A 26,131-nucleotide genomic window follows, 5' to 3' on the forward strand; every position below is an offset into this window, starting at 1 on the left:
TTTTCATTTTCTGTAGGAAAGAGTAGTGATGAGGTCAAGTAGCTCATGGTGCAGAGCTAAAAGGGTGAATGGTAGCACCAAGGGAGGGGGCAGCAGCCACCTCTCAAAATTTGCTGCACCAGGCAACTTGGCATAGTTTTTTCTGTGTTGTGCCACCCCAGTATTTTTAGTGGCCCCCGTTTGAAAAAAAATTCTGCAGGCACTCCTGGGTGAATGGCAAATAAAACATGACAGACAAAAAGTGGAAACGTGTTGGAAATGCAGAATTAAAAGTTTGACTAGTGAATTAAATTGAGGGGCTGTTAGTGCGTTCAGTCATTTCGTGGGATTTCTTGATAATGTGACTTCAACAATAAACAGGACAAATGGGAACTGCTGCTGAGCTGGAGATGCAATCGGATGAGCACCATGCACAATCAGGAAGTTTAGTGACTAAGGTCTAACTTTATATTACTTATTGATACTGCTAAAAATCCTTGAAGGTCATTTCGTTGTCCAGTTCTTCTGGATGGCATGAAGATATCCTGATCGCCCTCTAGAAGTCCTTTTATGAACCTTGAGTGTTTATGATTTTAATACATACCTGAAAATCTTGCTTCACACTGAGAATTATTACTGTTTGGTATAATAGCCAAACACAAAGTTGGGTGCCGAGGAGCATGCTTGTTACACTGACATAACCTTATGGCTTAAACATGACTGTGCACTGGTCCTCTGGAGTGCCTGTGGATGATTTTGAGGACTGTCATCTACATGTCTGTAGCTTCTTGCGATCAAACAACCAGTCAGTGGCCGCCTCCTTCCTCCGTTATTGAAAGAAAAGTACTGGCAGTGTCCTCAGCCTCCTATAGGAGCTGCACCCGTGGTAAAAATGTAAAAACCCTAAGTGATTTTTCATTAAAGCTGAACACTGACCTTGACTTTGAATTCAAAGTCAGAGATTTAAACTCATCTGAGGTTTAGTAGATTCCCCTATTGTTATCAATTTGAAAATAATGTTACGCTAACTTTTCGTGTTCACAAACATGGATCCACACCCCGCGCTCACCTGCCGGAGCGACAAATTATAATGGCGGAATGAAAAATGCCCTTAGCTGCTCTTTTCATCAGCAACTGGACATAAAGTCACTACTGAAAATCTCGCATTAGTCCACAGATTTGTCTCTCTGATACTTTGATTTTATTTTCTGGGAAATGGGACAAATTGAAAAGTTATTGTTTGAAAACTGCGCAGGACGTCACATGAAAGCGTGCGCATTTTAAGTGGTCAGAATGGGACTTCCAGGGAGTACACAGGAAGTAGCAGGAGTGCTGGAAATGGTGCAGAGCGACATAAGAAGCCCATCTTGAAGGGGAGACTAAACTGAAGTCAGATATCTGTTTTTGTGAAGGTGCTCTGATCACACCGTCGACAAAACTAGAAGACTAAGACTGCGCTGTGATTAATGTTTAAAATTATTCCCTTGTGGATGTAATTACCAAATAATTTGCTTTATTGAACACATAAGATGCCTTCATACAGGTAACAAAAACAGACAACTGTCAGCTTGAAATGAAAAAAGAAAAACCCACATTTTATTGCACTTAAGTTATAAGAAAATAAAATTCTAAGTGAATCAAACAAATACACAATCCCTTTAAGGTTTTTTCTGTCCGTTTTCTTTTTTGCCAGGCAGTTTACATGAACTGGAAAAAAACAAAGAAAAAAAGAAATGAAATCACCTGCAACAAATCTGATTTCTCAAACCAGATCATAAATTAAAATCAGAGGGAGAAAACAACAAGAGGAGATAGAGCAAGATTGTTTTCTTTTTTTTTTTAATATACAGTGTTATACCACTTTCACAGTTCAGCTTGAGTTGTGACTCTTGGAGATTGGGACGGTTTTTGTTTGGCTACAATGTTTCTGTTCATGTTTTGTTGCCTTTGTGGGATTTTTTTGTTTTGTTAAAATTTCTCCCCCCATGACGACCCGCGAGGCCGTCTGGGTGATTTCGACTGTGACACATGTAACACTAAGACTCCCGGCAGCTCCGCCTGTCAGTTGATGCTTGTGATGGTCTCCTCTGTTGCTTCAGACATCTTTGAACGGAACAACAATCACACGCACGGATATGGACAGTTCTTTCATTCACCTGTTAAAAATCGATACATCTGCTAGGATTTTTTTTTATTTTTTATATTTTCGCTTTTTTTGTCTTTGCCAGTCTGAACAGCATTTGTACATTTCCCCAAAGAACAGGCCGAAAGAGCTTTGTCCCAAGGAATGTGTTTACAAGTTGCCCATTAACACGCTAAACACACGCACTCATGCACACGCACGCACGCACGCCAACAGTGTACATCCCCTTGTTTCCTCTCTGCGGGCGCTCCCCGCCGGTATCTGTCGGACACGCTCCCTCCTCTCGGCCTCGTAGAGGCACGTTTGGCTCAAGTTTCAGTGGCAAAAACAAAACAGAAAATAAAAAGCTGGATGTTACCTTTTTTTCTCATATTTTGTTTCTGTAAGTCCAAACATAGAGTTCAATTTGGAATTTTGCCTGGGACTAAAACGTCACAGCAAGTAAAAGTTCCATCTCTCTCTTTCTTTTTCCCCATTCATCTAGCAGCATAAATACAGTTTGGCCACTGGGGGGGAAAACGGTAGAGGGGAAGGGAGGGGGACGAGTGGGGTTCAGGGGGGCATTAATCCACAGCGCCTAGAGCAAAGGACCTTTTCTTCTTCTCGTCACAGCACTGGCATTGAGGAAACCACCCCAGCTAGACTCTGGAAAAATCTGGACAGCATTGATGTTCATGTGGAGACGGCGCTCCGAACCCAGGTATGTAGAAAACAGAAAGGAAGAAAACAAATCAAAACAAAATAAACCCTTGTGACAAAGATGGCAAACCTAAACAGGGCAGGTTTCTAATACTGGGATTTGTTGCTGTTGGCAACAGTGAGAAAAGGCGGAAAAAACAAAACCTTTCATATGATAAACCAAAGAGGTGTTGAAATTCACAGTTGTGTTTGTGTGCGTTATTTTAAAGAAATCAGACTACAGAAGGGGAGAAACAAACAGGAACAGAAATGGAGTGACGAGAAACTAGCCTGAACAGGCTACACCGAGCAGCTCTTTAGGTGTGGAAAATCCACCTTTCTCAGCCTTAACCTACGGTCAACGTTTCCCACTTTCCGGTCAGCCTTTTGAGTGTATGTGTGTGTTTGTCTTTTTTTTTTTTTTGGGGGGGGGGGGGGGGGGGGCACACTGATGGGAGGGGGTTACAGAGGGTGGGAGGGGCTTTTAAAAAATAATATATCTCTGTACATGTCAAAATCTGTCAGGCTTGAGCGAAACTAAGTCTCTGAGTGAAGCTGCCCCCAAACTGAAAGGATTGAGAGTCACTTCAAAAGAGTTCAGTCATTTTCGGCCGTTCCTCTTTTTTTCCCCTCTTCCTCTTCTTTCTCACAGCCAATCAAGGGACAGACCAGTCGTGCTCCGCCCTCCTCGCCTCGTTTCCAACCCGATCCCCCTTTAGGCTCCACCTTGTGCTGGTGGAAGGGGCTCAAAAGCAGGGGCTGAACAGGTGAGGGTGTGTCTCTTTGTCAGTAACATTTGCCCAAAAAAGCAGGGGGGGGACGTGGGAAGATGATGGTAGAGGACAGGACAGCCCACTGTTGGTGGTTGTGGTTCTAGCATTTGGATGTTGGCTCTCCAGTTTCCAGGTCTCCCATTCCCTCTCTACTCCTTCCTGTGCGGTTCGCTCTCTTCGACCTTCCCCACCGTACTCCCTCTCACTTCATATCTACGTCAAAGTCCAGGACCAGCAGCTTGGTCTCCTCTGTGCCGTTGCGGCTACCAACCGCGCACACCAGCTTGGTGTTGGAGGCCCGGATGCGCCACACCACACCGCCGCTTCCGCCACTTTCCAGAGTCACCAGGTTACGGATGAACTCACCGGTCTTCAAGTCCCACAATTTGACCGTGCCATCGTCCGAGCTGGTGATGACAAAGTTCTTGTTGAACTGGAGGCACGTCACGGCGCTCTGGTGCTTGTGAGGACCTGAAGACACAAAGATACTTATATTTAGTGGGACGAGGTAAAGAAAAGTCTTTTTTTTCATGGCTTAAAACATTTACATTCAGGTTAAAGTTTCCAGTAAATGTGTGTGGATCAGTCAGATCCTAAAACCTGTAACATAGGGGAATCCCTTTCTACCAAAGCTCGTGGAAAATGTTGGTCAAACGTGCTAGTCTACTGGCACATAAAGAATGGGTGAATTTAAAAATAATGAAGAACCCAGATACAGGGAAAGATCTGAAAGCAAGACCTCTGTCAGCCTGTGAGGTGAAAGAAGAGCTCCTACTCCTGACGGTGCTGTGACAATGAGATCTTCGTACAGCTGGCAGGCTTTAGGACGAGCTGCCAGGGCTCATTCCTGTCTGTCACAGACGCTAAGCAGCTTCAGCTACACCTTTGTCTGGTCTGTTTGGTGCCAGTACATACCGGTTAAAGCGTGTAGTGGCTGAAGTGAGTTTATTTGTGACTGTATGCGTGACTCCTTCAGGCTTGAAAATCATACCTTAATTAAATCAATTAAAGCGAAAACAAAAACGAGTGCAGAGTCGAGTGCAGGCAAATGAACTGATTTTGACTGAATTGTGAGCTCAGATGCATTTAACTTGTTTCAGGATACACAACCTTTCACCGACGAAACCTGCTGAAATCTCTGAACAAGCGTTCACATCTTTTCTGTTTCCGTCTCTGATTAGTTCAAAGGCTGAGTTATTTACCCGGCTACACAATACTGCTCTGCACCAACCCCCAGCTTGTCTCTCTCCTCCCTCTGCTCTTCCCATTACCACAACAAAGCACTCTGCTCCGTGATTACCTATGCGCTCTCGAGCTGACAGTGACAGCCTTGTTGTTGGCCTATTGTCTTATCAAAACACACTAATGAATGGCAGAAATTGTCTGCTGACCTAATTATATGACCTACAAAGTTCCCGGGCCCTCAGTCTTTTACTGTAGTCACCTCTCTTCACCAGACAGACCCACAGTCTCCCTCCCTGCACGCCGTCCCTCCTGCTCTCTTAAGGCTCTTATACGACCATCCTTTGTTGGGCTGCTGTGTGCGCTGTGGACGCAGCACCCGCATGCGGGTTTGGAGTTTGCTAATGAGGGCGGTTAGGAGTGGGGCACTGCTGGTTGCCACTGCTATTCAGCCAAAGGATTTCCAACATCCTGTGAGGCACCAGTGCTGCTAATGGAGTTAGAACTATTCAGACACAAAGGAAATGAGACTGTAATCAGGACCAGCAGGCTTGCAAGGTGTTGGCTCAGTTCTGCTCCACTTACACACACAAACAGGTAATTTAGATGGATTTTTAATTGGACTGTCAGTATCAAACAGAGTCCCATCTAACGTGTTTTTTGTTGTTGTTATCCTCCAAGGCTAGCATTGCCACTTTTCTACACTTTAAGTCATTTATTCATGGATCTATAAGTCTACATTTCAGTCAAGTTGTTTTGCAGCCACCTTAGGTGTAGCTGCTTTGAGTACAACATAACCAAGTCTCGTGGTATGAAAACAGTAGCACATCAAGACAGGACAGAAAGTTAAGAGAGAAAGAAAATATAAGAGTTACATCCCCAAAATCTCTGATGTAGCCTGGCTGTCCTGTCACATGAGACCTTTGTACTGATTTTTTACTGTAAGGTCTGCGCATAAGACCACATCTGAAATTATTTTATCAGAATAAAACAGCTAAGAGTCTGATCTCATGACTCCCAGCAAATAAACACAGAAATTTGGAAGTGATAAGCAAACATCCTCCAACAACACCCAAAAACGTTGGAGCCACTAAGGTCAAGCTCTTCTGAGTGGGAGACAATGCACCAGCTGCTGTGTGAGTACTCAGCTGAATGCAGTACAAAGAACACTTATTCTTTTAGGGTTTATCCAAACAGCAGTAAATGTGCAGCAGTTTCGTATGTATCCTACAACGTGTTTTGCCCGTGTGTGGTCCTGGAGACTTCCATTGCAGCAACAACTACCCGCAGCTTTGCCAACATGATGGACTCAGAAAAGTGTGAGATGTAGTCATGAAAAGTTAAACCTGTCATTAAAATGTAATTAGATTTCAATAACAGCTGAGACAGCCTCTGGTTTTCCAGAAGTTTTACAGTAACTCTCACACTGTTCATACTTCACTTTCCTCACCTTGCAGTGTTTGGAGGCACTGGCCAGTCTTGATATCCCAGATCTTGACGGTGGAGTCTGCATTGCCTGAGACCAGGATGTTGTCTTTGAGCTCCATGCCACTGGTGAGGGACTGGTGGCCAGTTAGCGTGTGGATGCAGTTGCCCGTCTCCACGTCCCAGACCCTTATAGACGTATCCAATGAGCCGCTCACGACGTGGATCCCATCGAACTACAGAAACAACGAATACGTTTAAATTGTCTGAAAATCAAACGGCCGCCTCTAGATAACCAAAACTGTCACTTGAAGTTGGAGTTGACGGCAAAAGCACCTCACATTTCAACACTGCGTACTTTGTTTCTATTAACCTTAGACTAAACCCATTTAAAATGGATGCACAGTATTGATCTGTTAAAGCTTTTCTGCTGCTTCCCAAATCTAGTTGGAGAGAACCAACACTTTAAAAGTCTATCAAAGCAGCATGGCACAAAAACCAATCTATCAGTGCAGTAATCAGCCTCCTCTGTGAGGGTTATGGCACCAGCTAAAGTGCTCTGTCATCACACAGAGTGGATGAGAAGAGAGGACATATTAGAGGACAAACGGGTATAAACTTTTTCCCCCCTTCCTCCAAACGAACAAACAGCACACATATATGCTGGGACATAATAAATTAAGAATATAGAATTGCACATGAATATAAGATAAAGGACTAAAAAATTCATGCAAAAAGAGAGATCTGTTGTTTTTGTGCACCACAGGTTTAAAGCAATTGCCTGAGCCTAACAAGCAATATTTCACTCCACAGAAGTCCTTGGAGGACACGCGGCAGTGAACTTCCTACAGTTTAGGACAGTTAAGAGGAAAAGTGTACAGTGAAAAGGCCCGTTTAGAAGCTCTTCATTTAAAATTAACCTGTGTACTCTTAATAGCACAAACCACTCTGGTGACACAAACATATGACAACTGCCATGAGCGTGAAAGCATCTTTATGACTGTTTTCCCTTAAGTGTTACTTGAGTCACCTGTTGTTGCGTCACCAAAGTTTGGGGATCAAAAAAGGAAAAGTTCGAGGTAATCAGTTTGCTGCTAATTGCACTGTTATTTCAACATTTAAAGAACAGAAGGTCAAACCTAGATTTGCATTTGACATAACTAGTTTCAGGATTTTCTCCACTTGTTTATAACACAAAAAGGTGTTAAAACATCCACTGTCAAGGCACACGGTTCTTAATTTGCTGGTGTAAATCAAAGACAGCCTGCAACTATCAACTTAAGGAAATTATGCATGCCCACTGTGCCAAAATGTCTTTCAGCCCTTCAGTCTTTTGGCTTGTAGTTCTTTTCAAGAAGTTAAGCAGAGCTTTGATAAACTTTTCCTTTAAAACAGCGGTCTCCAACCTTTTTTGCGCCACGGACCAGTTTATGCCCGACAATATTTTCACGGACCGGCCTTTAAGGTGTCGCGGATAAATACAATAAAATAAAACTAGTACCGGTACCGAAAAAAAGAAACAAGCACAGCAACAAGCTGTGTTTTTAGTAGATCACTCAAACCCACATGTGTTTGCTTGCCACCTTAATCTGTCCTACTCTCGTTAAGGCTGAGATGAACTGGTTGCTCATAAATTCTGGTAGAAAGTCACGCACACAACCGGCTTGCTTTATGCTTATTGAAGCCTTGTGCTATTTCTTTTAGATTAGCAAATCCGGCCCTTTGACAATAGTCAAACATGGTTAAAGCCTCTTTTATGCTCACATCAGTCTTACAGACAGCCCTTACAATAATGTAGTTAGACGAGTTCTTACATATATGGACCTAAAAACTACCAACTGCATCTGATTCATTGCGTCATAAACGAGAATGTTTTTATACGAGTTCTCAAAGACTCTAAAACAAAGTAACTCGTACATTTCATTTGGCTCCAAGGTTGATTGGTATACACCAGTCTTTTCTTTAATGCTGTGGGAGGCCTCACCTGTAATGAGTACACTCTGTTTGTGTGGCCTTGCAGCGTGTGGAGGCAGGTCTCCATCTCGGGGTCCCAAACTTTCACCATGAAGTCGTAGGCACCGCTGACCACCCGTCGCCCGTCATACTGGACGCAGCGCACTGCCGCCACGTGGCCCATGAGGACGTGTAAACACTGACCTGAATCAATGTCCCAGACGCGCAGCGTGGCATCACGAGATCCACTGACCACCCTGCATGACACAAACGCAGACAGTGAGAAAGGTAACCGTAGCACAACACAGATATTCAGGAGAGATTCAGGAATGAATGAGAGAGATGATGAGTACGGGTGCAGTAATCAGTTCAAACCACCGTGAATTCAATAGCTGCCTTTATGCTGAGCTGCTTTCCCACAGATGTAACGTGCATTTAAAGTCATCCATTCTCCAAGATTAAATTCAATACTCCACACAACTGCTCATTCATAATATGGTAAATGCACTGACAGAATAATGAGGCACGTATGCACGGATCCTCACTACTCTGACAATGAGTAACCCACAGCATCACATTCATGTTCATACATGAATGTAGAAATAAACCCCCACACCTGTCTTTAACAGCCGCCCTGATCTGTGAATTCACCCTGAATGGAAATATATATTACCGGTTACAGGAAGAGAAACTCCTTTTAGAGTGACAGTTACTCAAGTTGAACATTTTTCAGATTATCACACTTAAGGTCAATACTTTCATCAACTTCCATCAGCTTCAAGACACTTCAGTAAGGACTAAGACGGGCATCTCTCCGCATTTGACCTTAAATTTTCTACGGGCTATTTCAATTTAGCCAAAAATAAATAAATACATAAAATAAAATAAAACAAAACAAAACATGCTGTAGATACACACAGCCCATACTCTATTTATTAAACGCCTCACGGTGCTACACAGATAGAAATCACCAACATGTTATTCACCATCTACCAGCAGCTCACAGCATTTCCACTGAGTGAGTAATCAAATGCTACACAAAAACCTTGGTGGGCCCTAAGGCGAAAAGAGCACTTGGAGTCTCCAGAGTGTGATACTGAGTGAATAAGTGAGCAGCAGTTCACTTAAGTCGCCTCACAGGGTCCATTTAATCACTATGAAACCACATGCTCTCTTTCATAGATGCTGTCCTCTTTTACCGTTGTACAGTTGCTCTTATTTACCAGATGGGATGGCTGTAAATGTGGGTGTGATGAATCATAAGGAACATTCAAGGATTAATCTATCCTGTGTTTCTTATTTCTGAAAGTTATATGGTTTTTTACACCAATTAAAACGAATATTTATCCCATAGAGTACAGTAGAGCCAAAAAAAAAACATGTGAAACATGAGTTTGTGAGCTTTGGAGATGCTGCTGGACTGCTGTAAATGTTTGAGACAGACAGATTCACTGTTTCTGCCAAGCTATGCTAACTAGATGCTCCCTGTAGCCTTACATCTAATAAACAGACAAAAGAGGCACTGGTGCCTAATATGCTGTACACATGCAAAAAAAAAAAAAAAAAAAAAGCTTGTCTCTACCAAGAACTTTCAAAATAAAAGCTTAGACTGTAGTAGATGGACTCTTATTGTTAAGACACTGGGGGAAAAAGACTGAAGTAAAATCTTATCCCTAGTTATACAAATTATGGGGAAAAAAAAAAAGGTTTCATTTAATTCTTATTAGCACTTGAAGCCAATTTTGAAATCCATGAACAAGGTCAGGCAACATGTTTGGACCTTTTTCTACAAAAGGATAAAAATAAATAAGTAAAGTCTATACTCGTGTATAAAACTGAACGACACACACAGACATGACATGAGGTAACCGGTACTCATTTCAGCACTTTGCTCATGTGTGGATCAACTTTGATTTCAGGCACAGATCAGGCAGAGCCAGCGTTCCTACCAGCAAGAAAACAAGAGTATTAACCCTTGGATGCACAACCTACCAATACCTACACTCTTCCACGAGTGGGGTCAAAAATGACCCCAAATAAAATCAATGCCTTTTGCTATAAACTCTGTTGTTATTCTTCAAAATCTTTAAAACGAAGAGTTATATTTTCATATTTGAGGTATTCCTCATAAAACATGTTTGTGACATGAGGCCCTTTGCATTTTTATTTATTTTTTCATTAATTTTAAGATATTGGAGTTTTTGTATCACTCTTGTATGCTTGCTCGGCATATACTGCAGAAGCTGGGCCTTCCCTCTGAAAGGCACAAGTTGTTCATCCACTGTAACTCAATCACTGAGGATGAATTTCTGCCTGCAGTTGACCAGGAACAGGCCCCATATGTAGCGGAAAGCTACCATGTGGTTTGTTTTCAGTCGGTAGGCTCTGGTCCTCTTGGCATCAAAGTGCAAGAAACGGCGAATATCTTTAAATCTTTGAATTGACATAGTGGCCTTGTACAATGGGTTATGCAGAGGACTCCCAAAAAGCACACCACCTGGTACATCCCAGTTCTTCTCACTTCCTGCAAGAATGGTTAATCAAATGAAGGCTAGGAGCTTAAGTTTGATTACATTTTTTCAAACCTTTCCCCTGTCTGTGGCTACTCTTCACGGCTCCATGTTTGTGCATGTCAGCACCTCTTCTATTATATTATCAGACATGAGCATCTTCCATGCATCTATTGGGGAGACAGTACTAAACCCAGGTGCAAGCCCTGGCCGTCTAATTCATCCTGTTAGACTCAATATCCATTTCCTCCGATGGGCCTGGATCATTTGTAGGGCCACAGGGATTCTAGCTGGCCTCATGGCAGCCATGTTACTTTAGATATTTAACAAACAAAAAAATACATCATAAATGGTCCGCAGGTGCGCATTCGCTGTCAAAATAAAAGACACGCACCAGATAACAAGTTGCAACGCGCGTTTGCGTACATAAGATAATCTGGAGGAGGACAGACATTTGTTCAGAACTCTTAAAGATGTCGAAGAAGCAAGCAATTACTTTGGTGTTCCTCCACTGCAAAAGAAGCGCATATTCTCGGAATTTCTTGGAATACTTTTATTTTGACACCGAATGCACACCTGCGGACCACTTATGTGCAGCCCTGACTATAAATCATGTCTGTTACTGTGTAAAAATGAATTCTTGATCCATCAGAAGTGTAAGTGGGACAGTCAGAGTTGCTAAGAATTAAAGTTTCATAGAAGATTCCAGAGGAACTGCTTGGGGTCATTTTTGACCCCACTTATGGAAGAGCGGGGTAGTGATACAAAAACTGCATTTTTTTTTAATTAATGAAAAAATAAATAAAAATAGAAATGGCCTCATGTTACAAACATTTTATGAGGAATACCTGGAATATGAATATATTACAACTTTTAAAGATTTTGAAGAAAAACAACATCTAAGGGTTAAATAAAACATGACAATTTCTTAAACAGGAAGGCGCACAGTTTCACACAGCAGTACACAATTGGCAAAGCTCACTACAATACTAAAATTGACCCATTTAAGGATGACACTAACAAAACTATTATTTTCAGAGATTGCTATATCAATAGCACAAAACGCTTTTCTGTTTATCTAAAACGCAAAGAAAATCAGTTTAATATCACACACGAGCGATGAAAGCAACAATTAGTGGAACCTGGTAGTATTTGATAAGTTTAGCCTGAAAAAAAGGCTAAACATTTTCTACTCATTTCAGCTCAAGACTGATCGGGCAAATCTTCATCTCATCGAAAGCATCATAGAGCCTTCAAGCTTGGGCTTAAAGCACAGCAGTGAGCTGCTCCGTACCTTTTCTCATGTAGGTGCATGCAGCGCACTGTTGAGGTATGCCCATAGAGGGTGTGGATACATTCTCCCGTCTCTGCGTTCCAGACCTTGAGTGTGCGATCAGTCGAGCCGCTGATGATAATGTTGTCTCGCATCTGGGATGACCACACGCCCCCTGTGTGGCCCACCAATGTCCGCAGACACTAAAGAGGAGAAGAAGGAGAGTCTTGATCAGGATTCCTGATGGACAGTACAGACTTCTGATGTTAGAAAAGTTCATTTGAAAGGCATTTGGGGTGATGGCATTCATACATATCAAAGCTCAGCTTAAGAATTCATAAAATCTCATTCGGGATTTTCTCTTCCTGCATGCCCTCTCGCTGCCTTCAGGGGGGAAAAAATTTAATTTGACATTTTACAGTAAGGAAAAACTGAGTCCACACTTGCTGCTGTCGTGCTGGGACAAAACCTCCCAGAGCTCTGCACAAGATTTAACGTAAGTTTCAGAAAGTGGCCAAATCATTTGCAGGAAGGGTTGATGACAGTCTTCACTAAAATGTCTCCATTCATCCTCATTAGGGACAGGAGATTAGTTATTGATTACAGCACTTATGGAAATCTTTCTTATCAACTCAATCTGTGTCCAAGCAGTTTGTCCCATTCGAGCCTCCCAAACTCATTCAATTTAAATTCTTTTAGGGAGGAAAAAACTGTAGAAGTTGCAGTTGCTGTGCTCATGTCAGGTTTAGAGTGGAGTCTGCCACTGAAATGTAACCCCCCAGAAAACTGCGTTGTATCCTGAGGATTACTTTCAGTGTTTGTGCACACATTTTAATTTCCATTAGTGATGAATGAGCGATACTGCTGCGTAACACTCAACTACAGGCCTGCAGTTTATTGCATCACGCTGGGGATACAATAATGCAGGATTTTTCCCATAAATCAAAGCCTCCAAGAACGAGAGTGTGATTAAAGCCTACTCAAACACTACGTGGGAAGAGAGAATATCTGAAATGAAGGGCTTAGGCATCTTTATCTGTCTGTGAAACAAACATAAAATAAGCCGGTTCCAAAGAATGAAAGAAGATTAGCGCTCGTTTAATGAATGTGTGAAGGCCTGCCTTTTTCCCCCCGTTTTAAACACATGAGGGTTTTCATACAATGCTTTACATTTGCTTCAGATCTCGTCTTGGTTTAAAAACTGTGGCGGGGGAGTATCCGCTTTAGCAACCTGAGAGCTGGCCTCATTGAAAGACAAATGCAGGAGATTTCCCTTTGTATTGAACAGCCCACCTTTCAAGACCTCAAATATGAGAAAATGTGGGCCACATGTAGGGCTCAATGTGGGTTCAACTAATGCTTAGCAAAGGTTAAAATAAACTGGCTCAGGTGAAGCCATCAGATAATTATAGCCTGATACCAGATGATTAAGAGATTACTGCGGCTATAGTTTCATTTCCATACTTGACTGTTTGACAGTAGAGGAACGAGAGGTTACAAATGTCTCAAGATAGACTATGAAACGCATAACCAAAGCGGCAGGCGAATAGAGTCTTACTAATGTGTTCTTCCCCTCTCTTACTTGCCTTTTCCTTGTGTTGATGATTTGATGACATGGTTTTGATCTACTGTTTGTCTCCAAGTACTAAGTGGATAATACAGATGTGTCACATAAGTATGGGTAATCACACGGTGCTTCCTCCACAGAAAGAGCGAGAGAGAAAAAAAAAGAGGCTTCATTATGAATGCACAATATTCAATCAGCTGAGGATAAGAATCTTGATACAGGTTGATCTACATGGAGAAATAATCCATACTTTCATTTAATGAATGATTTCAGATGCTCGCTAATCAGTCTGTTAACAGTTCTCAAAGCCACCTCTAATCTGTGGATCTCCCCTTGTTTTCAGTTAAAAACAGGGGACGCGTGTCAATGCGGCTAAAGCGTCTCGCAGAGGACACCTCTCCCTGAATACGACGGTAGTCCGCAGCTCTGCCATCTTAAATCTGCCTGACAGCTGAGGCTGCCTCTGACAGGCACCACCAAGGACACACTCTGCTCTGTTAAGCACAAGGTAGCCACCTTTGAAGCAGCAAGATGTGTTTGTTTGTGTGCTTGGATGGAAGATTGACGTCCCCGGCTGAAGCTGGAGACAAGCAAAGACAAAGGTCCATCCAGCCAAAGACGAAGCCTTCAAGAACCGTCTACGCAACAGTTTCTTCAGCAGGAAAAAGAAGCTTTGAAGATCTGCCAGACCACACGTCTCCAAGATCCAGCAGATAATGTTATATTGTTTAAAATTTAAGCACTGCTTGCTTCTTGCAGTACTTCCACCATAAATAAAACCCACTGTCTAACCTGATTACTAGCTAGCAACCCAGTTTTGTTCCAGGTGTGGAAGTCTTTATATAAAATATTCTCATATAATAATTCCCTGATTACCTCACAGAACGGGTTCAAGTCGCCGTGTTTTACATAACAAGATGAATCGAGGGGCAGGACAAAACTAGCTGCAAAGATGAAAAGGCAAATGCTGGTTGTGGTGTTTGTTAAAGCTCTATTTTTGCTGGAGTAACTGCATCTGATGAATATTTGTTGAGCAATTAAAAATTTAGGCCATGCTCATGCAAATGAGGCTTATTAATCTAATGCACACTTTCTATGCTAAAAAATACCTAATGAGTTTGAAAAATACACAATTCACAAACAAATCTGGGAGAGAAGAGGGTATTGTCAACAGATTCATTAAACAGCCGATGGAAACATCTGATCGGATGCAGTATTTGGTGTAAAGACAACACAGAACATTTTGAATGCAGCAGCCTTTGAGTCACCCCACAGTATCCCATCACAGGGGAACTGTACCGATGCCTCTAAAGTGGAGGCAATGTTTCTGAGGCAGAGGAGCACAAACGGGAGGGAAGCGTTAATAGTGGTCTCTCTTTGGCACAAATTGTCTACGCAGTGACCAATTTCTTTTCCCATCCCGACTTTTTAAATCACCCACCTGCAAAGCATGCTGCTGCAGGTGGATCTCTGCACTCTCCTGGAGAAAAGGTAACCACACTGATCTCTGAGCCAATTTACCTTTGTAATCTATAATCAGTCACCAAAGTCATTACTGATTTGAGGGACTACTTCTGACCCCGAATCAAACATACCGTCCTTTCAGAGCATGATTTATATATAAAAAAAAAGTATAACACAATCACAGTTTCTCATCTCAGCTGATCACCATGCTGCAGTCTCTTATTGATCCAGGTCTCAGTAAGAGTTAAGTGGCAGGGCTGTAGAAGTAGAGACTGGGTGACTGTGCTTTGCTGAAGTTGAAAGATTTGTTTACAAAAAGGTGCAGGAAATTAAAATAAATTACTACAAAAAAAATTACAGAGAAAAGATAATGGCTACAATCTTGGGAGACGTGCAATATGACAACCCCCCCACCCCACCCCACCAAACAAAAAAAAAAAAAAAAAAAAAAAGTACAAGAGAAATGATATTGATATGAACACTGGTAGTTACAGCAGCCATTGTAAGCTGTGTAACACTTCAAGATCACTGACAGCCACTTTACAGACCTGCATCTCAGAGACGGACTAAGAAAAAGTAGCAATCAAGTCTTCAAGTAAGCTGGCAAAGACTATAAAGAATTCTGACAGCAGGGAGAAAAAACAAATCCAGGGGCCGGTAATCTCATTGTATTTTTACTTTACAGTTTTACTGGCATCGACAGCCACTTCACCGAAATGGTCGATTCGGCTTAACTGGCCATTCCTCTCCAGTGAGGGATTCACTCTCTGTGGTGCTGAGAGCTAAGGAGGCAAAGAGATGAAATCCACAGAGGGAATGTGTGCTCTGAATACAGCAACCAAACACGGATTTAGGCTCATCTCGCCTTCATGACTAATGTAAACAAACAATCCTGAGGCAGATTAGCATTGTAGAAAGCGCATACAATAACCTCTGTCTGTGATGTCATTCTGAATGCAGGGTGGGTTTGGGGGGGGGGGCTTTAGAGCCTGCTGGTGATGTGACTCATCACAGGCTTCCACCACCAATATGGAGCTACTGCAGCTATAATTCAGCAACCTGTCATCCAGATATTAGTCTTTGGGTGTAGGAGAGCCAAACTGTGCTCCATGCCTATCGGATGACCTTGGCGAGATCTGTTCAGATCAGCAAATGTGACTGTGACTGATATGCATGTAATCACCAGTTGGGAGAGAGCCAACTTTACTTTATGTGTTCAGCCGAATCTCCGCAGCAATGAAAAGCAAACTCAACTCTTTTACATGTGAAAGTGAGGCCGAAACGCCCCACTGTGATCATGCAGAACATCTTTTTTTTTTCCCCCTTTGAGAGGTTTTTCTTTGAAAGTTTTCATTTTTAAAGACCAAGTTCAAGCCCAGCCTTATGTCATTTATCTGAGTAAAAAAAGCAAAAGGGATAGACTGGGAAGAGAAATAATGAAGGACTTTTTGTGAAAACTTCTTTTGAGAAAGGAGTCCAGCATTGAGGCATGAAAGTGTTGTGATTTACCACGATCTGTAAAGCGCTCTCCAATATCACAGAGCAACCACTGCCTTTCTTTTTAATACACAGCGTAAAGCTGCAGCACAACGCCTGTGTGTCTGCACCAGCTTCAGCTATGAATACTAACACCGCGTGTGGACATGGGCTGTGTTACAAGTCTGCAAAATAGATAAATATAAGAGAGGAGAGACTGGGACAGAAAGCAGTCTTCCCAGGAAGATTTTTATGTGGTAGTGTAACGCAAAATTATATCAGTGGGAGCACTAAAGATACAGTATTTAAATCAATTCAACACAGTTGTTACCTTCACTTCTAATCAATGAGTGTAAAAAGTAGTATGATTAAGCAAACAGCCCATTATTCATATTAGTGCCTGCCTCCCTTCTCTTCTGCGTACATCCAAAATGTAACAGTATTCAACTCTTACCTTTCCTGTGATAGCTGACCAGACTTTCAGCGTGTTGTCGTCAGAGCCGCTGACGATGCGATTGCCACAGAACTGGAGGCAGGTGATCACATGGTCATCGTGGCCTTTGAGCACCTTTAAATGGGACACATGAAAAGAGATGAAGCGGGAAGGGCACGGAGGAAGATTTGATGTGGAATGACAACGCAAATAATGATGCTGACAGTAACACTTCTTATGCATCAAAGTGAAAATGTCATCAAGTGCTGCAGGTGTACACAGCGCTTTAAGCAGTGCTGCATACATTCAGTCTCAGCTAGTGGGTCACAGGACTGCGAGCTCAGCAACTGACAGGGCACACTGCATATGCAAAGGACTATAACGAGCGTGGGGAACTAATTTATGCCAGTCGCGGCCTAAAATGACCTGCAGCCGTTTCACAAACAGCTACAGCGTACAAGGTCCATTAAGGATGAGCTTCAGCATGCTGGTCATGCTCTATGAGAAGCTTCTGAACAGGTAAAAGAGACGGCGAGTCTTTAATGTGAAGGAGAATAAGATTTTCCTGTGCTCCAGCTCAATTAATATTCCAAACAAATACCTGGGAGCACAAACCTGACTGTTCACTAACTTTCCATCAGTTTAACACTTCAGACTCTTATTGAACCATCTTTCTGTGCCTCAAGGCCATTTGATCAGATCTGTAAAACTCCTCTAACCTGTGGGGAATTTAAGTTCGAAAGAAAAGCTACCTTAGGTGATTTGAGGTCCCCTCTCCTCCAGTTAGTGTCTATTCTGTGCTGCCTGATGTAGGCACTCTTCCAGGGGCTGTGAGTGAAGCCAGGCTTGACAATTTTTCTCTTCTTCAGGGTAAGGGGCTCATCGATACCTGTGAGAAGGTAGAAAAGAAGCCAGTTGGACTAAAATGTCCTTGTTTTTCAATAAAAGTGCATTTTTCCAAACAGGAATAACCACAATTCTAAGCACAGCAGTCGCTTCAGACTGCTCCCGCTGGGCGACCGCATAGTGTCTGTCTGCCTGCATCTGTTGCAAACAGTTAGGCTCACCCTCTTCCCTGCATTTCTCCCTCCACAGCAGGTTGTCTTCTGCAAGGATGCGCCAGTAGCGACACGTCTGTGCTGCTTGGAGGAGGTCCTTCGGTTCCAGGAATGACAGCACGTATAAAGCCAGCTGTTGAAAGACAAGGACGAGCAATGTGAAAGGTGTAAAGCAGTAATGGGGGGAGGAAAAAGAAGCTATAACTTTCTACAGTTGATGTAAACAACAGTTTAAGGTGACATACATAACATATTTTCAATAACCTAATGGTCAATATATGATGTACATTAAATGTACATCATATATTGACCAAGAAGAATAGACTAAGAGTTTACAGCTTGACCAGGAGAGACAGGATTAGAAATGAGTACATTAGAGAGACAGCTCAGGTTCAGCTGTTTGGAGACAAAGAGAGAGGCAAAGCTGAGACGGTTTGGACATGTGCAGAGGAGGGATAGTGAACATACTGGACAAAGGAAGACTGCCAGGTAGGAAGATAAGAGAAAGATCGCAAAAAAGGTTCATGGATGTAGTGAAGAACATGCAGGAGGTGGTGTGAGAGAAGAGGATGCTAGGGATAGGGTGAGATTGAAGCTAATGGGATTAGCCAAAAGCAGAAGATGACAGGTTTACTTTTTTAGTCTTGTGAGATGAAAACCTGGATGATTGTTTCCAGAAGTCCCGTTTCTGTCCATCCAAACTCACATTAATGACTTTTCAAACTAAAACTATCCCCCAAAAGTCCATTTCAGGGTTTAAAGTTGTGACATGGTGTGGGTTCTAGGCATAAACGCAGCACACATGATAAAATTAAAGTGTTCTAGTGTGGATGTGCTGAACAAATATAGGAGAATAAAAAGGAATAAGGGGGAGAAAAAAATCTAAGAAAACAAATGCAGGATAATTAGTGTAGCTTGTACAACAGTCGTTGAGATGAGTCGACATGTCTGTAAAAATTTTTACATTGAGCTTCTCAGCGCAGGTACAATGCTACAGCTCATTGAACCAAATGAGCATAAACCAGAAAGATAGTCACCTGCTTTTATGTTCCACTAACAATCAAATTCAAATACATATATATTTGCACAAAAGCAATGAGCTGGATCACCTGTTAGGTCAAGAGATTGTTGTGCATCTGCATAAAAAAGGATTACGGGTTCATTTGACAGTATGAGGCGTAAGCTGCTGTGTAAATATTGTTCTTTCATTATCCGACAACAATATGAGATGACAGCGACCCCACGACAGAGTAACAAATTCAGGTGTGTTGCCACGAACATCAGCATGGAGTCAAATTACTTAGGATGGTCTCCAGCTGTCAATTATTATTGATCTGAAAAGTTTAGGGAAAAATGTAAAGTCGTCATCATATATAATTTCTGACAGCTCAAAGTGATGTGCTCGTATTGCTTTTCCATCACAGCCAATTAATCAGTTGTCTTCTCCATTTTAATTAATGATGGATCCATAATAGTGACTGAGAATCTGTCTATACTCTATTCAGCTATAGTGAATTAATATGCTAGATTCATCCACACAAAATTAATCAGTCAAAAGTAAGTCTTAATTTGTTCAATCATCTCTTCTCCTTGGTTTAAATGTGTTACACTACACAGTTAGGTCTACTTCAAGTCACCGTTATACCTGAATCACCCCAAAGCCCATCTAAGCCGGCCATCATTACAGGCCAGAGGATATTTTAATAGTTTTACAAATCAATCTCAAATTGCTTTTAAAGTCTGACACTCAGCCTTCTGCAGAATCTGTTCATAGTTTCAATTTCGACTGTATCTCAAGTGTAACCCACAGGGACCGTCCTGCTAAAATTACTTGACAGCCACACCTAATATTTTTCCTGGAGCTGGATCTAAGAGGAGAGGTGGGATTATCAAAAGAAGTCAAAGCCGCTTGTTGTTGTTGTTGTTTGGTTTCTTTGCTCATTTTTCTTTTAAGGAGAAACAGAATGAAAGGAGAGGTCTCATGTACCGGTGCAAACACACATAAAGCTGTTTGTATATTTGGCTTTAGAGCAAGTGACACCAACACCTTGAAATGTTGCATCCTATTGCCTCACTCTCCACGCTACCCCCACCCACCCTCAATCCTGACACCTGCCAGACAAGGTGTGAAGTCTCTGATCTGCTACACAAGCTTCAGCAAATTGAGGCCGATTTGTTAAGAATCCCCTATGTCACATTATCAGCGTGCCACTTTACATTGTTTGTTTTGTCAGTTATGATGTAGAGCAAAAAGCAAGACACCCACTATGGATGCCCTAAAATGATGCGAGGGAAGACCGACGGACGATCAAGGCTGAGACGACTGCCTTGTGTCTTTTTGAGGTGTGTTCATTCGAGAACAAATATAAAAGCTTCTTGTGGGAGTTCAGGTCAGAATACACAGGAAGCCGAGGCAGAGGGGGCGAGGCGCTTGAGGGGAACTCACTTCTTTGGGCAGCAGGGAGATGAAGTCTCGCTGAAACTGCGGCTCGATCACCTGCATCATATGCTTCACTTGTGTGGGCTCACAGCTGTCAATCAACTCATCCAGCGCCAGCAGCTTCTCTGGGCCAGTCCAGCTCTGGAAGACAGACAGAGACACACACACACACACACACACAAACACAAAGAGAGAGAAAATTGAAATTATTCAAATGACTTTACTTTGAAGACGGGAACCATTAAATGTGGCTGTTTCAAAGTCGAAGCCTGGGTCAATGGGAAAAAAAAGGCCAATTTAGTAGAAAACACCAGAGGTGCAATGGTGTCAGTCATGTACAGAACATCACAGCAAAATGTAATGTTATTTTAGATCAAAACTTTCTCCCTCGCCGCTACATTATGTATTATGCTTGGGAAAAAAATGTATGACAAGAAGTTAATTTTAAATCTAGGGTTTACAGAGCTTCTAGCAGGATTTGATGACTTTGCAGCAACATAAAAAAAGAGGAGCTTTATGGAGTTTTCTTGTAATTTACCTTGAAGCCTAATGAATGTGTTGAATGCATTTGGTTTCCCATAAAACAGATGCAAAGCTTTTTCTTCCTTCAATTTAAATACAGGATTGTGTGCATGAGGAAAGAAAACAGTGACCCACTTGTAAAAACATTTCTTTGCAGCCAAAGCTATGAGGCAAGTTAAGAGATTACCCAGAGGAACCGAAGGTTTATGTTAAAATAATATGACTTTAAAGTGATTTTATGAACTTTGCTTTTATTTATCCAACCACAATAACTGTCCCTGCTACTTTTACAAAGATTACAGGTACCTTCCCTGCTTTTATTTCGGTCTGTTCCTCTGAATTGTGTGCCTTTTTCTTTGTCTGGTTGCTCTAAACCACCTGGCAGTGGACTAATTTAACACCATCAGCAGCATATTTCGTATACATCCACAAGTAGCACAAATTGAAAACAGCATTGGGGCATTGTGGGAACAGAATGACGCCTACGTGTTCTTGTGTACGTTTTTCTTCCAAGTCTGAACTTGGATTGGAGCGCCTTGGAAGCATCCTTCCTTGTGCAGGATGCCTGACACCTTAATGTTCCCTACGTGCCCTCCACTGCAGCACCGGATTGCTCGAGGCACCTGCATATTTCCAGCAGTGGAAAATGTGAATACGAGGAACTAGACTCCATCAAGACCATTATTAGTAGTCAGCATGCTTATTTCTTCTGCTTGAACATTCAGTTACTGCTGAGCAGCTCTCTAACCGTATGTTGGACCCCACAGTCATAGTTGTTTTCCCCTCTGTGGAGCACTGAAATCCAGACAATGATTACAGGCTACGAGGCAGGGTGGAAAATCTGGCATACGCAAACCACCTGTAATTTGGCAGCTAAAAGCTTTAGCCAGAGGTGTTGGTTCTAAAGCTAATCAGGCAGTTAAGAGACCCCCTCCCTGACAGAGGGAGGGAGGGGGCTGCGCAACAGCTACTTATGTGTTTTCACAACTGATAATTTGCACTCCCACAGAAACCTGAACACCAGAGCTCCACAGTTCCCAACCAGTGCTGAGAACCTTTTTGTCCAGTAAACTTTCAAACTACAGCCTGCAGTGTTTTTCAAAGATGCTTTTTTCTAATTTAAGCTTGACAAAGTGTCCGTAGACCAGACCTGGGCAATACAAACCCCCGGACGACTCAAAAAACAGTCCAAGCTTCTCATACAGCCCCTCAAACCAAACTTTCTTTAAAAAACAACAACTGTGAACAAAACAGATTACAACAAGGAGGATGTCTACAAGCTATAAAGACTAAAGAGGCAATCATGTGATCTTTTACACCAGTTCTAATGACAATGACAATTAAGACTGAGGCCCATTGTTTTTACACTTCTGCTCGAGTACAAATTAAACAACGGAGATATGCTAATGAATAAGCTTTAGACATTAGGTGGATTTTGTTACCTTTAACACAGTCATCTTAAGAGTTTCCCTTTGTTGCCACTCTTTCTGCAAAGCTAATGTAAGCAGCCACTTGTTGTATCTTTACATTTCATCTAAAGACACGAGTGGCAGCAGATTCCTCATTTAACTCGACAAAAAGGAGAAATAAGCCCATTTCTAAAAATCTCCAACTAATCCTGGGATGTGATATGCGAGGTGTCGGTGATGGTGCACGTATGTAAGAGGTGTTTCTCACTAACGGGAGCTACATGCAGGCTTGGACTGGACTGGGGAATGTACAGAATGTGAACTTGAGGTTTATCCCCCTGTAGCTTCAGCTGTACGATTAAAGAGAGCAGACTGATGTTCTGGCCTGAGGACTAATATATGTAAAACAAACACCAAGGTGTCACGGGTTCACCCTGCTGTTCAAAGATAATAGGTTTAAACTCTCTTAGGTAATGAAATCCATGGCAACCCATTATATAGAAAATCAGAGAGGCAATCCAGGCTAATATGTTTAAATGACATCCTATTTCCTTGAAGTCATTAGCGCTTCAGTTTAACATGAAAGAAATGACTCTATTAGGTTGTATCCATCAGAGAATGATAACATAGGAAATTTACCATAAATAGGGGGTAAACTATAATATTACATCATGTCTTTGCTAGTCTCTAGAGTAAATGACAGTTAATTACTTAAGTGGCTAAAAAGAGGACAAAAGTTTTTATGCCAACTTTGCTCATGGAAGACATTCACACTGAAGTAACGTCTCCATTTCAGAGGATCGCAGAGGGAAAAAAAAGAAGAAGAAAAGCACAGGCCATGACTTCCTTTAAAAGGATTTTAATCCCAGCGGGAGTTCCTGGTTAAATAAAGGTTAAATAAAAAGTGTAGAGTAGACTAATGTGATCTTATAACTCTGCTTTTCAGTCTGAACAGGTACGGCTAATCCCAATTCCACGCTACAGTGCCTATGGTAATGTGCTGGGCCACAACAACAAGGCAGCAATTATCTCGGAGACTAAGTGAACATTGATTGGACGCAACATCTGCTTTGTGATGAGCTTTTCCTCGAGGGTTCAGAATCGCCCAAGAGTGGGGAAAAAGAAAGAAAAAGAAAAAGACTCCAGAGCGCTCACCTGAAATGTTCGGAGCCATTCCTGGAGACCCGTGGGTGGCTGGATTGAGGTGATACGTCGTCTCTGTTGCCCCTGACCATTGGCTGTTCTGATGTGGCCAAATGTGGTGGGTGTGGCCGGACATGGGACAATTCCCGTCGGGCTGTAATTTTAAAAGGGAGGAAACAAAGCATCTTGAAGACCAATGCTGATATGAGACCTTTAAAGACAAATAGCGTAACTAAATTGCAGTCTAAGTAGGGGTGTGGAGGCTGTAAAAGCACTGCTGTCACTGCAATTAAGAAAAACACATGTAAATATTACACATCCCAGCATATTCTTAATGAGAATAACAGGAAGCCCATTATGAAGGGGCTTTTTAAATAAGCTTTGCTGCAAACTCTGCTAAATCAAATCAGGCATGGACAAAAAAAAACAAACAAAACGAAACCTTTTTACATTCAACTTTCATCTTTTGTGTTATCTCTGACAATTATGACAGCAATCAAGCCCAAGCTTTTATTTTGCAGGCAAATTTTAATTTTTTATTTTTTTTTACTTTAGTGCAATTTTCTTAATTAAATCCGTTCTTAGTTATTATTGGGAAGTCATAGGTTAAATCAATTAAACTGACATTTACTTTAAAAATGATTATTATTTTCAAGCTAATCAACAACTCTACAAGTACATCTTTATCACATCGTAATTACTTCCAGAAAAAAATAATTATTTGCAGTAAGAAAAAGTTACTCTTCACAAAAGCATTGCAATTTAAAAAATAAAATAAAATAAATATCCACCTTGTCTGACTGAATTAGTGCCGACTGATTAACACAAGGCCTCTCTGTATAATGCAATGCAATTCATCACCATTCAGCAGCACAAGCTACAACCTCCAGAATGTGCATTACAATGAATCAACACCTCTTTAAAACCATTTCAACAAAAACTGATCAATACAACCTTCACGGAGACGGGATTTATTGCAGAGGAGCATTTGTTCTCGCTATGTATACTTAATAAAATGGCAAGTGTTATTTCTAACTCAGACTTCAAAGTGTGCACAGTCCCACATATTTCTATTCAGGCCCAGAGTCTCCTGCTGTATCTGGATGCGGAAGGCAGCACAGGACTTCAAAGTGTACCCATGTAGCCTTGTAATGTAAGGGCAGCAGCAGAAGCCATCCACTGGGCACCCTCGATGCCTCACATTCTGCTTGCTGACAGCAAAATGGGAAGCTGGGGGTCGATTTCATTATTGATTCATTTTTAATGGGAGAGGAAGCTGAGACGGAGCGAGTTACATAGCAACATTTACAGTTAAGTGGCTGTGTTCAGTTTGAATTTTAATGGAGCTACATGTGAACACGGGCATTAAATATTCAGGGTAAGAGAAACATCTGGGACCACTGGCTGGCTGGATGGTGCAGACAGAATGGAAGAGGGAGCATCCCTCTGTTTACACATATACAATGCAAACCTTTGTTTATGCCTCCTGGCATTTTTTACTGCTTGCCTTGGTAGTCCCAATTATAACATGTTCAGCATGAAAACAATGGAGGAAGAATTTTTACTTTATTATTTTCTACCATAATCTTTTTGATCCTAAGATGATAAACAAAAATACAAGGGAAAATGAGTCTGTGGATAGCTGGGGTGCCTTATGAGAGAAAAAGCTCTCTTACCTCGGATACTCTGGACCTTTGCAGGGCTTTTTTCCTGAAGGGAAAGATCGGACCTCGGGACCATGGTCCAACTTTCTCTTCATCTGAGGAAGAACAAGGGGAGAAACAAAAACCTTAGTAACAGTGAAAGCACAAAAGTGGGAAATTTTGTATTTAAAAGCTAGAGGCAACCTTTTGGACATAAATTCAACTCCATTCTGGTAACTTTCTTTTAGAAACAAAATCTAAACCAATTTAGTTCTAAGACATTAGCGCTTGAAAAGAAAATCAAGAAGGGACACGGGTCAGGGAGCTATTTTTTTTTAAACTGTGCTGGAAGCAGAAAATTATTCCTGCAAGTTACAGACTTTGTTAGTATAACGTCTGAATTTTTGCATATTAAAATACAGACAGCACAGTCTTGCAAAAGTTTAATGCAAATGGAAAAATTAAACTTTTATGCATGGGCTGGAGATTCAATAATTAACATGTGCCATAACAAAGCACAGAGACATGACCAATCTGTCCGTGACACAGCTCAGCATACACTCTGAGATGGCACATCACAGAAAAGGTGTTTTTCTGTGCTGTGTTTAATTTTGATTGAGAGAACTGAGCAACCAGAAATCCAATAATATGCAATAATAGGTAACCGCACTCACACCCAAACTCAAAGGATAAAGCATGCCTGTACGCACAAAATAACCACAAAGTATAACAAGTTCCTCAAGCAGGTATTAGGGTTTATTCTTTGAAATGCGCCAATAATTCAGAAGGAAAAGGAAAAAAAACAAGCAAGTCAGTTCTTTATTATTCTCCATCATCTCCACGTACGCAACACCACCCAGTCCCTGTTACCACCTACCCTACCGTGCAAACAAAGGAGCCTGTGTAGAGGCCCGGGCAAGCCAATTTTCCTCATCCCATGCCTGCCACTTTCTTTGGCAAGGCTTCTCAACACACATGCAAGTGATCACCATCTCATCTCCAGTCCCTCATGAATAAACAATCTAGCTGAATAAATGAACACTGATTTTTAGTGTCTGGC

General features: G+C 41.8%; 1 protein-coding gene across 8 annotated transcripts in view; it reads right to left on the reverse strand.

The window, feature by feature from the left end:
* Positions 1–1,547: 1,547 nt before the first annotated feature.
* The window catches only part of fbxw7 (F-box and WD repeat domain containing 7), a 139,769-nt gene continuing 115,185 nt past the window's right edge, over positions 1,548–26,131 (reverse strand). For all 8 annotated transcript variants that reach the window (XM_082537988.1, XM_082537989.1, XM_082537987.1 and 5 more), the window contains 10 exons: positions 25,105–25,187; positions 23,441–23,582; positions 20,361–20,495; positions 17,924–18,047; positions 17,609–17,745; positions 16,878–16,991; positions 11,938–12,119; positions 8,165–8,390; positions 6,206–6,416; positions 1,548–4,044 (listed from right to left, as the gene is read on the reverse strand). In XM_082537988.1, the coding sequence (XP_082394114.1) occupies positions 3,776–4,044; positions 6,206–6,416; positions 8,165–8,390; positions 11,938–12,119; positions 16,878–16,991; positions 17,609–17,745; positions 17,924–18,047; positions 20,361–20,495; positions 23,441–23,582; positions 25,105–25,187 (1,623 nt within the window). In that variant the 3' untranslated portion in view covers positions 1,548–3,775. The remainder of the gene's footprint in view (positions 4,045–6,205; positions 6,417–8,164; positions 8,391–11,937; positions 12,120–16,877; positions 16,992–17,608; positions 17,746–17,923; positions 18,048–20,360; positions 20,496–23,440; positions 23,583–25,104; positions 25,188–26,131) is intronic.

The sequence above is a fragment of the Aulonocara stuartgranti genome, assembly GCF_965226115.1.
Source record: "Aulonocara stuartgranti genome assembly, chromosome: 6".
Taxonomy (NCBI): domain Eukaryota; kingdom Metazoa; phylum Chordata; class Actinopteri; order Cichliformes; family Cichlidae; genus Aulonocara; species Aulonocara stuartgranti.